Here is a 12,757-nt window from a genome sequence, read left to right as displayed (position 1 = left end):
TTTTGTTTTTAATCTTTTGTGGGATTTTCAGTTGTTTTCATTATAAACTTTGAACTATTAATTAACAAATACACTTTTAATTTGTAGATTTGAGTTAATTCAAGTTTTATGTCAAGTGGTTTTTTTACGTGAAGGTAACAACCAGTAAAACAATAAATTTGTTAAAATATTAATAACAATAAATTATTTCAGGTGTAAAAAGGTTGTCTAGCAACATTGAAGAGATGACAGGATATCGGCCTAACTGGTACTTCCTCGCTACCTGGGTTTTTGTCTCTCCAGCCATTTGTTTGGTAAGTTTGATACCCCTATATTACCAATAACAGTATAACATTGGAATTAGTGGATTATATCAGCACGCGATTATTGGTATGTTAATGGTGAGTTCGGGTTTGGTCCCAGAAACGTCCTCACCTAAATGCCACAGACTCCTTTCCAAGAAGAAGAGGACGAAATTCGACTGAAAATCCAACTGGAATAATGAAAATTTAAGGATAGATTTCTATGATTGTTGAATTCAACTCTGATATCGGAGTTTGTTTGTGGCACCTTTCAGGGTTGAAAAGGCACAATTCTGATATAAACATTAATGTTTTATGTGTTAAAGATGGCACCGTTCATTGAAAATTAAATTTAGTTTTAACAACCGCAATTTTTGTATTACATTTAAAACATTTATCAATAAGTATTTAATCAGGATCTTGACATACTGAAAGTCCTGTTCATGTTGAGCACACAGTACTTTTATTTATAATTATGTGATAAAGAAATGATGGCTACACATACCACAATTATTTTTATAATTGTTTAAATCTTGAATACACAAAATGTAGGACCGATACGGTCAGGTGCTTAAGACAATCGACTCGTAATCTTAGGGTCGTGGGTTCGAATTCCCGTCACACCAAATATGTTCGTCCTTTCAGTCGTGGGGACGTAATAATGTAACGGTCAATTCCATTATTCGTTTGTAAAAGAGAAGCTCACGAGTTGGAGGAGGGTGATGATGACTGGCTGCCTTCCCTGTAGTCTTACACCGCTAAATTATGGACGACTAGCGCATATACACCTCATGTAGCTTTGCACGAAACTCAAAACAAACCAAACCAGAAGTGTGAATTTTTTATTGATTTTTGTTTGAGGTGTCATTCAATAGATGGCGATACATTTAATGAGCCTCAATCGCCACTTCTGATATTGAGAACTAGTTGTATTTCAGCACAACAGATTGCATAATAGTATTATTTATTTCGGCCACTGACATTGACATAAACAGCCACGCCATATCTCAGTTACGGTAAACTGTATTGACCCTCACCTATGGTGGAGTTATAAAAGTATTTAAGGATAATGGAGGACCTGGATTTGTACATTTGTTCACTGTAAGTAACGAAATGAACCTTGAACATTCAGCAAGTGAGAATACTATATGTTAATTGTGATAACAGATCATTTTTCTCACTTACTCGATAAAACTGGCATTATGTTAACTCAGTTACGTTTCTCACAGTATCAAAAACATATAAATAAATACCTTATCTTTAGTAGCTAATATATATATATATATATACACACAAATGATCAATTTTATTTCAGTTTCATTCAGAGAACCAGAGAATGTCTTTTTCCTAATTCTAAATACATATTTCCTTTAGGGAATATTCCTGTTTTCAGTTTTGAGATACAAGCCTTTGGTGTATGCAGAGACTTACGTTTATCCTTGGTGGGGAGAAGTCTTAGGCTGGGGGATAGCCCTGGCTTCAATGTTATGGATTCCGTTATATGCTTTTCATTTTATGCTGGTAACACCAGGTTCTCTTAAGGACGTGAGTTGCTTTTCGTCTTTATCAAAAGTAAAATTTTAAATATTATTGATAAATTATTTATACTGAAACTTATTATCATGTTTTCCTTCAGTACATAATCATATTACTAACACTAGATCCTCCTTTAGTATATGATCATATTTTAGTAGATTTTCAACACTTATATTGACTATAGAGACAGTCTCAAAGTTGGCAAATAAAATATTACTGAAATACACCAGTTTCTTTACGTATAAATATCATTTATGTTAATATTTCCAGATATAATATTTATGATGATAAATGAGGTTAATATTCAGATTAGGAAGTTATACCTCAACTATTGAATTCGTTTTTTTTTTCATTTCAGCGGCTGATTGCTGGCATAACTCCTACACTTCGACCTTCCAAGAAATAAACAAAGGCACTTGGTGAAGATTTCGAGCTTCCCAAAACTCAAACGAATCAACTGTCAAACATTGGAAATTATACGTTGGCAATCAAGAAATACTTCACATTTAAATGTTAAAAGTCTATGTGATCATATTACTAACACTAGATTCATAGACTTTTTAACATTTAAATGTGAAGTATTTCTTGGATTGTCAACGTATAATTGATCTAGTGACTAGATCCTTCTTTAGTACGTGATCTTATTACTAACACTTGATCTTTGTTTGGTATATGATAATATTTTTAACACTAGGTCTTCCGTTAATTCATGATTATATTACTAACACCAGATCTTCCTTTAGAAAATGACAATATTACTAACACCAGGTCTTCTTTTCAGTACATGATTATATTACTAAATCTAGATCTTGTTTTAGTACATAATCGTATTTTAACACTTGGCTTCCTTTAGTACACCATCGTATTACTACACTCGTTCTTACATTAGTGCATCATCATATTACTAACACTAGAGAATCCTTCAATACATGATCATATTACTCACACCTGGTCTTTCTTTGGTACATCATCACATTACTAATACCAGATCTTCCTTTAGTACTTGATTATATTACTAACACCACATCTACCTTTACTACATGATCGTATCACTAACACAAGGTATTCCTTTAGTGCGTGGTCATATTTCCAACGCTAAATCTTCCTTTAGTACGTGACCATATTATTAACAATAGATCTTTAGTACCTGACTATATTGCGAACACTAGATCTTCCTTTAGTGCATTATCATATTACAAACACTCGGTCTTAATTTCCCACATGATCATTTTACTAACTCTAGATCTTCCTCTAGTACATGATCACATTCATAATATTTAATATTCTTTGAGAACATGATCATATTTTTAACCTTAGGTCTTCCTTTAGTACATTATCATTTTACTAACACCAGATCTTACCTTAGTTCATGATCATATAACTGAAACAAGATTTTTTTTTAGTACAGGATCATATTACTACATCAGGACTTCTTTAGTTAATGATCATATTACTACATCAGGACTTTTTTTAGTTAATGATCATATTACTACCACCATATCTTCCTTTATTTGATGGTCATATTACTTACAGAAGGTTTCTTTGAGTACGTGATCATATTACTAACAGAAGGTCTCCTTTAGTACGTGATCGTATTACTAACACGTTTTTTTCATTAGTACATGATCATGTTACGATCGCTAGATCTTCCTTTAGTACGTGATTATATTAGTAAGACTAGATCTATAGAACTTGATCATATTTTAACACAAGATATTTCTTTAGTACATGATCATTTTAGTAACACTAGTTCTTTCTTTAGAACATGATCATATTTCTAACTATATATCTTCAATACGTGATACACACTACTAACACTAGATCTTACTTTAGTTCATGATCATATTACTCACACTATATCTGTATCTTAATATAGGTCATGATCATATTACTAACAATGTATCTCACTTTAGTGCATGATCACCTAATTAACCCTAGGTCTTCCTTTAGTACATGATCAAATTAGTAACACTAGATTTTATTCTAGTACATTATCATATTACTCAAACCTGGTCTTCCTTTAGTACTTGATGATATTACTAACTCTAGTTCTTCCTTTAATACATGACCGTATTACGTCTTCCTTTATTACATGATGATATTACTAACACAAGGTCTTTCTTTAGTTCATGATGATATTACCAATACTAGATCTTACTTTACTTCATGATCATTTTACTAATACTTGATCTTTCTTTTGTACATGATCATATTACTAACACCAGATGTTCCTTTTGTACGTTATGATGTTGCTAGCACTAGATCTTTAGTACAAGATTTTATTATTAACATTGGATATTCCTTTAGTACATTATCATATTTTAACTCTAGGTCTTCCTATACTACATGATCATATCACTAACACTAGATCATCCTTTAACACATGATCATATCACTAATACTAGGTCTTCCTTTGGTACGTGACTTATCACAATAAATCATACTCTAGTACGTGATCATATTACTAACACTAGGTCGTCCTCACTAAATGGTCATATTATTAACCCTAGATCTTACGTTAGTTCATGATCATATTACTAACAATACATCTTCATTTAGTAAATGATCGTGTTATTAACATTAGAACTTCCTTTAGTACGTGATCATCTTGGTAACAGTAGGCCTTTCATTAGTACGTGATCTTATTAATAACACTGCATCTTATATTAATTCATGATCATATCACAAACATTAGATCTTCCTTTAGTATATGATCATATTACTAACACTAGGTTTTACTTTTCTAAATAATCATTTGAATAACACTAGATCTTACTTTAGTACATGATCATAAAACTAACACAAGAACACTCTTTACTAGATGATCATATTACTGACAAAAAATCTCGCGTTGGTAGATGATCTTATTACTAATACTAGGTCTTAGTTTTGTACATCATCATATGAATAACACTAGGTGTTCCTTTATTACATGATCATAATTGATCAATGTAATCACAATGATCACATTGGTTTCTCTTTAGTACATTATTATATTACTAAGACTAGATCTTTAGTTCATGATGATATTACTAACTTTGATACATGGTAATATAACTAACACTAGTTCTTTGTTTAGTACATGATTATATTACTAACACAAGGTCTTCCTTTACTACATCATTATATTACTAACCCCAGGTCTTCATTTACTACATGATCATATTACCAACACGAGATCATCCTTTAGTACATTTTGATATTACTAACACTAGATCTTCCTTTAGTACATGATCACAAAACTAACACAAGAACACTTTTTACTAGATGATCATATTACTGACAAAAATCTCGCATTACTAGTACTAGGTCTTAGTTTAGTACATGATTATATGAATAACACTAGGCGTTCCTTTATTACATGATCATATTACTATCACTAGATCTATCCTTAGTTAATGATCATATTACTAAAACTAGATCTTCAGTACATGATCGTATTTTAACACTAGATCTTACTTTGTTAAATGATCATATTCTTAGATATTACTTAGATTAGGTATAGTGCTAGGAAGATTACTTAGATTAGGTTTCCTTTAATACATCATAATATTCCTAGCACTATATCTTCGATTAGTACAGATCATATTACTAACATAAATCTTCCTTTAGTACATGATCACGGTACTAACATTAGGTCTTCCTTTAGTTCAGGATCACATTTCTAACACTTGATCTTACCTTAGTACGTAATCGTGTTACTATCACTAGATCTTACTTTAGTATGTGATCATATTACTGACACAAGATCTTACTTTACTGCATAATCATTTTTCGAACTCTAGATTTTACTTTAGTACATAATCGTTTTACTAACACATGGTCTTCCTTTATAACATGAACATATTACTAATACTAGATCTTCCTGTGGTACATGATCATATTACTAACACCAGGTCTTACTTTAGTGCGTGATCATATTATTAACTCTAGATGTTCAGTACGTGATAATATTACTAACCCTAGGTTCTTTCAGTAGATGATGATATTACTAACACTATATTCTCCTTTAGTACATAATAATGTTACTAATGTTAAAAATATGATCATATACGAAAGAAACACATGGTGTTAGTCATATGATCATGTACTAAAGTAAGAACTAGTGTTAGTGATATGAACCTTGACTAGTTCTTACTCTAGTGTTAGTGATATGAACCTTGACTAGTTCTTACTCTAGTGTTAGTAATATGATAATTGAGTAGATCTATCCATAGTTCATGATCATATTACTAACACTAGATCTTACTTTAGTACATGATCATATTTATTAGCACTAGGTCTTCCTGTAGTACATGATCGTATTGCTAACACTGGATTTTCCTTTAGCTCATGATCATATTCCTAAAACTAGATCTACCTTTATTATATGATCATATTTGTAACAGTAGGTCTTTTTTTAGTACATAATCATATTACTGACCCTAAACGTCTTACTCTCTGATAGAGCAAGTAACTTCAATTTGAGATCGATTTCTGAAGTTCCTTTCTCGAAAATGAAAGGCCTGGCATGGCCGAGCGCGATAAGGCTTGCGCTCGGAATCTGAGGGTCGCGGGTTCGCATCCGAGTCGCGCTAAACATGCTCGCCCTCCCAGCCGTGGGGCGTTATAATGTGACGGTCAATCCCACTATTCGTCGGTAAAAGAGTAGCCCAAGAGTTGGCGGTGGGTGGTGATGACTAGCTGCCTTCCCTCTAGTCTTACACTACTAAATTAGGGACGGCTAGCACAGATAGCTCTCGAGTAGCTTTGTGCGAATTTCAAAACAAACGAAAATTAAAAATATTTTGATTCTAAGCTCACAATATATTTATTTATTATATACGTCTAACTTCTAGATATAAATCTCAAATTTCAATTGGAAAATAAAGTAGAATTATCTTATTTTCTTCAAGCCTAATTAATCATGTTAAATAATGTTATTTTGAAAGACTGCATGAAAAAATTCCAAGGGTAACTCTATCCTTCAAAATTTTATTCTGTGTATACTTGAATAGATTGAGAAAGTCGTAATAAATCACTTGATGTATTAAGAGTATAAAATTTTGTTATGACTTGAGGTCAATTTTTGTAATATCTATTTGTAATTCTCCTGATTAAATTATCAAATTGGTACCTTTTAGGTGGTTTGCTTGTTTTGTTTTATTTGAAGTGAAACTATTAAGCCAGACAACAAAACCTGCTAAATCGATGTCATTTGAAGAACGGTTCCTTAAAAAAAAAAGATAAAATATGGTTGTCACATGGAGTTCACATATCAGCCCATACTGCCATTTAGGGAAGAGAGGGGTGACAGTGCGCTGGTAAAAAGTGGAAAACAAAGGAACCTCCAATAACTCATTAACGTCAAAACTCAATGTGATATGTTGTTCGATAACTGTACACAACTCCTAAATACAAAAAAAAGAAGAACCAGTTAACACATTGCTAGACATAACTTACCTACTGTAAGAGAAAACATAAATAACAACCGAAACAGTAAAGCACATTTAAATCAGTGTAGTCTGTTTTATCGTGACAATAAACGTTATCATATTCAAGACAAGATCAAAGGTCATAGAGGGATGAGATCACATAATACTCGTATGTTGGTACTGTGGATGTCAAAGAAATGAAAGTAAATCATAACACACTGCTTTTGGTTTCAAACACCAACCTCACTAGTTTTACTCCATCTGTCATGCAATTTATTGTGTTGAACGTTGAACTTTAACAATTCATAATCTATTATAGAAAAACCACCTACAAATATCATATTAACTTACAATTTGGTTTGAAAAATGTACACTTAGTTAGAATCTTGTTGAGGTTGATACAAACATGTACACACTAGGATAAGGCTGTCAGAAAAAAACAACAAAATAGAATGTAACTGACAGAAATAGTTACAAACTAGGATGTATCTAACAGAAATAGTTACAAACTAGGATGCAACTAGAAAAAAGAGGTACAAGCTAAGATGTAACTAGCAGAAAAAGATAAAAAAGTTGGATGCAACTAACAGAAGTAATTACAAAATAGGATGTAACTAGTTAAAACTGGTACAAACTAAGATGTAACTAGTTGAAACTGGTACAAACTAAGATGTGACTAACAGAAACTGGTACATACAGGGATGTAAGATTTATATATAAGAATCATATTTTTTGTTTTGACGATATTCTTAAAGCAATTTCTAATCCCAAACGATTTTCTAACTGTCGTTTTAATTTTCCATTAAGAAATCCAGTCTGAAGAACAAACGTGAGAAAGGTAAAACGTATTTTGGTTTTAAAGTTTTAATTAAAAGGATGTTTTAAACTCTATGAAAGTATACATATCACACAGTAATAAAAATACAGACCTAAAGAATAGATATTTTATACCGTTTGACCCTCTGCTTTCAGCTGTGGCGACTCCAAACTGAAATACAGATATTATTATTAAGAACATGATTTATAGAGGGCAGTAGTATCAACTTACTACGTGCAGTATATTTTCAGCCATTGTTATGGTTTTTGATAATCATGAGATATTGCATGGAAAACAAGTAATTATTGATAGAAGGTTTATAGAGTTAATACGACGTAACGACGACCCTGAGAAATAAAGAGTTTGTATTAAACTGTCGTCTTTACGAGGAATTTGTAAATTTGGAAAACATCTGACTCGAGTCTTAAAACTTTGGATCTGAAGATGTCCATTGCCATTTACTTGAAATTTGTAATTTTTGAAAGAACTGGGACTTGAGCCTTTAAAGTTAGGATCTGAATACTCCATTTTGCTTCTATGTTATGTTTATCTGTTTTGAGCCTACAGTTATACTGTGAGCTGTCTGCGCTCTATTACTAGAGGGTAAACTGTTGCGTTATAAATCCTGAATTTACCTATGTATTTTACTTATGCGTATCATATTTATCGTGTTAAAAGTGAAAAGTAGTGACGTAAGTTATGTAAATTCATGGTTATTCAAGGACATGAAAAGTTGCTTCCCTTATATGTAATTGTATAAAACGCCCATAAAAACTGCCAAAGACAAAATGTAAAACCGAAAATTTGAACGTATCCTCACATCGACTCAACAAACCTTCGTAGACAAATTCAGTGTTGATCGGTCAATAAGGGGCGAAGTAGTTGTAAAAGAAACGCTCATAAAAACCGTAAGCCTTAAAAAGATCTATGTGTTTCCCCCCATGGACCCAATGAACCACCATACCGAGTTTGGTGAAGATCCATCTACCACCGGTTAATGGTAAAAAAACGCTCATAAAACTGCAAAATACAGAAGTGAAATATTCTAAGTATATCTTCATTGACCAGATGGAACCTCTGTATTGCTGTTTAAGCTGAAATTCCTTACGGCTATAAAAAAACTGCTAAAAATTAAAAGAACAAGTACGTTTTCTTATATAATTTATCTCAGTGTTCCAAATGTGAGAATACTTTTATTTTTTAGATATTTTGTCTTATTTCAGTTCCATCTATATCCATTTTTAATGTGTGATGAAGTGTAAAACATGGAGAAATAAAATTTTAAAAAAATGACTAGTATCACAAAAACTGATATCCCATACGATACAATACTTTAAACAGTTTACATGCGTTTATTCAAGAAATGTTTGAAACATTCAATATCTAATGTGACTTCCACGGGCTGTGATACACTTTTGACACCGATTTGGCACACTTCGAATCAGTCTATCAATGTTATCTTGGGGTATGGGAGCCCACTTGTCTAGCAGGGCTTGTCGGGGTTCCTGTACATTCTGAGTGGTGCCGTTCAATAACACACCTCGACAACATGTCCCAACAATGTTCAATCGGATTTAACTCTGGAGATCTGGCGAACCACTCAAAGTCTATATGTCTTCCTCATCAAGGAAGTCCATACGCGTGCACAGTTAGGCGACGGGGCTCGCGCGTTAACCTGCATGAAAATGAACCCATCGCCGACAGCACCGGCAAAGGCCTCACAATGGGTTCCAGAATTTCGTCTCTATATTGTCGTGCATTCAGAGCACCCCTGTTGAGTATGAGTAAGTCGGAGCGGCCACCCAAGCATATGCCTGCTTAGACCATTACAGAACCATTACGGAAAATCGCTCTCCTCGACGTCTCCACACTCTCGCACGTCCATCATTATGAGACGCAGTGAACCCTTTTCCGAGTGACGTAAATAGACACTAATCCTAACGTTTCACAAAACTGTTCGATTACGTGTTGGATAAGTTTTCAAGACAAACATTTAATTCGATTTGAATCTTAATTATTTTATATGACGTTCAAGTATGCTAACTAAAGATGTTTTGTATAATTATTTAATTAAAATGTTAAATTAAGACAAATTAGATCATAGTCTATAGATATATGTTGCTGCTATGCTTAAAACCCTCATAAAAGGCCAATATTTGATTTTGTAAGATATACGTTAGAGTTAACACTAAACTAGTTGTTGTTTAAAACGTAGAAATGTAAACCCTCATTTTACTAAATGTTTTCATAGCGTGGCAAATTGATATAAACTGGGGTATGGTAAAAACATTTATAAACAACAATCCTTTAAGTATTATATTTCATGTTCTATAAACTAGGTTTTCAGTAACACGTGTCTTGAAGGTCAGAATAGGTTTTCACAAAATTCTTTAACTTGCGCATGTTCACTGAGTGTGAGTTTATAAACGATTGTTTGAAATCGTAAATGTAGCAGAAACTTTAGTGAAAAGGGCTATATGGGTTATGTTTATAGTTTTATAAATTTAAATACTGAGACAATCGGGGTCAAAACGAAATTAAATGTTATTTCATCAATTTCTACCAGGCGTCACTTTGACTAAGATTTGTTTTTAAAAGAATCTGAATTTCTCTCCAACTTTGCGAGTTCAAGATAACAGGTTACAACTAATATCGAAATCACTAAATCACTCAGCGTGAACTTGCAGTGCCGACTGGAGGCAGTAATTACTCAAGCTTACTACTCTCCCCTCGCATAAAAAACACAAAATTATTCATTTGGCAGAAGGCCAAAAGTAACGTGTTTAATTGGGTCACATGCTATCGGAATCATGGATAGAATAGCATGTAAACTGATAGAAACAATAAATAATTATATACTGAAGGAAAAAGTGAAGGCAAACGACCAGTTGGTTTTAATTTGGTTTGCTTTGAATTTCGTGCAAAGCTACATGAGGGCTATCTGCGCTAGTCGTCCCTGATTAAGTACTGTAGGAAAGCAACTAGTCATCACTACCCACCCCAACACTTTGTCTACTCTCGTATAATTATACAAGATAACGTGTACACTCTTGTATAATTTTGAAAGGTAATTTTTTTAAACATTTAATTATTTTCCTATTGTAAATAATATGATATGATGATTAATTTTTAATGAATCTTTGTATGCATTGGAGCCTTTTTAACAATAAAATATTGTTTTCACTGCAAAATACTCCTGTCTTACAGGTAAATATCAGTTATTCTCTTTGAAATGAAACATCTGTTTTCAATTGCCTAACTTTAAACTTCATACAACTTTTGAACCACTTACTTAATCAAATGAGATTCTGGTTCTTATTCCATAGTATCAACTATTATTTGTATCTTGATAAAATTATTGCAAATATTAACAACAAAGACACCATGTATAAATATGTTTGGAATCCCATCAGAAAATAATGGTGGTGTAAAGGTTTAAAATTATTTAAGTATGATTATTTACACACATTGAAAACCTTCAGTATTCTAATGTATTTGACTGTGGTGAAACAAGCTAAAAGAATTAGGAATCTTTTTTTTTAGAGAAATTTATAATTTGAAAACAAGAAGGCTATTTTAACCTTGATATAAGATCTTGATTTGGGCTACCATTGCATTTAATAGCTTATAAGTCTCACTGGCATACAACAACTACAGTAGTGGTTGGAATACTATTGATGTCAGTAGTTTGTTATAACAACAGTTTTTATAATATGAAGTTTGTGAATGCTAACTTAGAAAAGGTATTCACTCCATAACAGCTGTTATACAAGTGTTCATTGTCTGTTCCCTAGTAGGACAGAGGTAAGTGTTTGAATTTATAATGCTAAAATCAGGGTTTTGGTTCCCCTTGGTGGACACAGCAGATAGCCCATTGTTGCTTTGCTATAACAAAACAAACACATTCTGTCTGATATGTTTAGAATATTATCCACCATCCACTCACCATATTGTCTGACTGAAATTATATATGAATGAAATCATTAGATCATTAATGCATGTAATAAAACCTTTGAAGTCTAAAGTACATGTAGTTTTTATTTTAATTAATGCATTCAGAGGGAGATGTTAAGTTTCTAGCTTGTTATATTATATTCTTAAAGTTTATTTGCAATTTTGAAAAAATTCAAATCTAAACCAAATCGTTTAGAAATAGTAGATATTATATTTTTGCCTAAAAACATTGAATGATTTTTATTTCTTAAAAAGTTATAGAAGTTGCTGTTTAAGAGATGTTTTCTTGTAGGAAAGACAAATAGAAAGTTCACTAACATAAGTTTCAGTATTAAATGATGAAGAGAAAAAAACAAACAAACATGGAAATCAGTAACATATTGTAATGATGTAAGGAAAACACTAGGTAAAAAAATTAATTAAAGAAAAACAAACAAACATGCAAATCAGTAACATATTGCAATGATGTAAGGAAAACACTGGGTAAAAAAAAATTAGTTAAAGAAAAAACAAAATATAGGAGTTTGAGAGTGTTTATAAGAGGATAACTTATTGTTTAATTTTAAAAGTATAATAAAGAGAACAGACAACTAATATTCATCACTGGTACAACTCACCATTTCAAACAATATAATATTCCTCTTCCACTAATGGTTAGTGTTTAACCTTCCAGTCCTTTTTACCTCAAGATTGATATCTGTAATGTTAAACATCTTTTTTCTTGATCATTTAGTGGGGGTGTGTACAAAGAAAGC

The 12,757-nt window shown here is 32.1% G+C and overlaps 1 protein-coding gene across 1 annotated transcript; it reads left to right on the top strand.

The window, feature by feature from the left end:
- Positions 1–192: 192 nt before the first annotated feature.
- LOC143242869 (sodium- and chloride-dependent creatine transporter 1-like) lies at positions 193–2,313 on the top strand. Its single transcript, XM_076486467.1, has 3 exons — positions 193–293; positions 1,656–1,826; positions 2,176–2,313. Exons 1-3 carry the CDS (start codon positions 225–227, stop codon positions 2,221–2,223), a joined length of 288 nt encoding a protein of 95 aa, XP_076342582.1. The 5' UTR covers positions 193–224; the 3' UTR covers positions 2,224–2,313.
- Positions 2,314–12,757: the final 10,444 nt, after the last annotated feature.

The sequence above is a fragment of the Tachypleus tridentatus genome, unplaced genomic scaffold (assembly GCF_004210375.1).
Source record: "Tachypleus tridentatus isolate NWPU-2018 unplaced genomic scaffold, ASM421037v1 Hic_cluster_2, whole genome shotgun sequence".
Classification (NCBI taxonomy): domain Eukaryota; kingdom Metazoa; phylum Arthropoda; class Merostomata; order Xiphosura; family Limulidae; genus Tachypleus; species Tachypleus tridentatus.
Note: the sequence above shows the minus strand (reverse complement) of the source record. Positions and strands in the feature narration are given on the sequence as shown.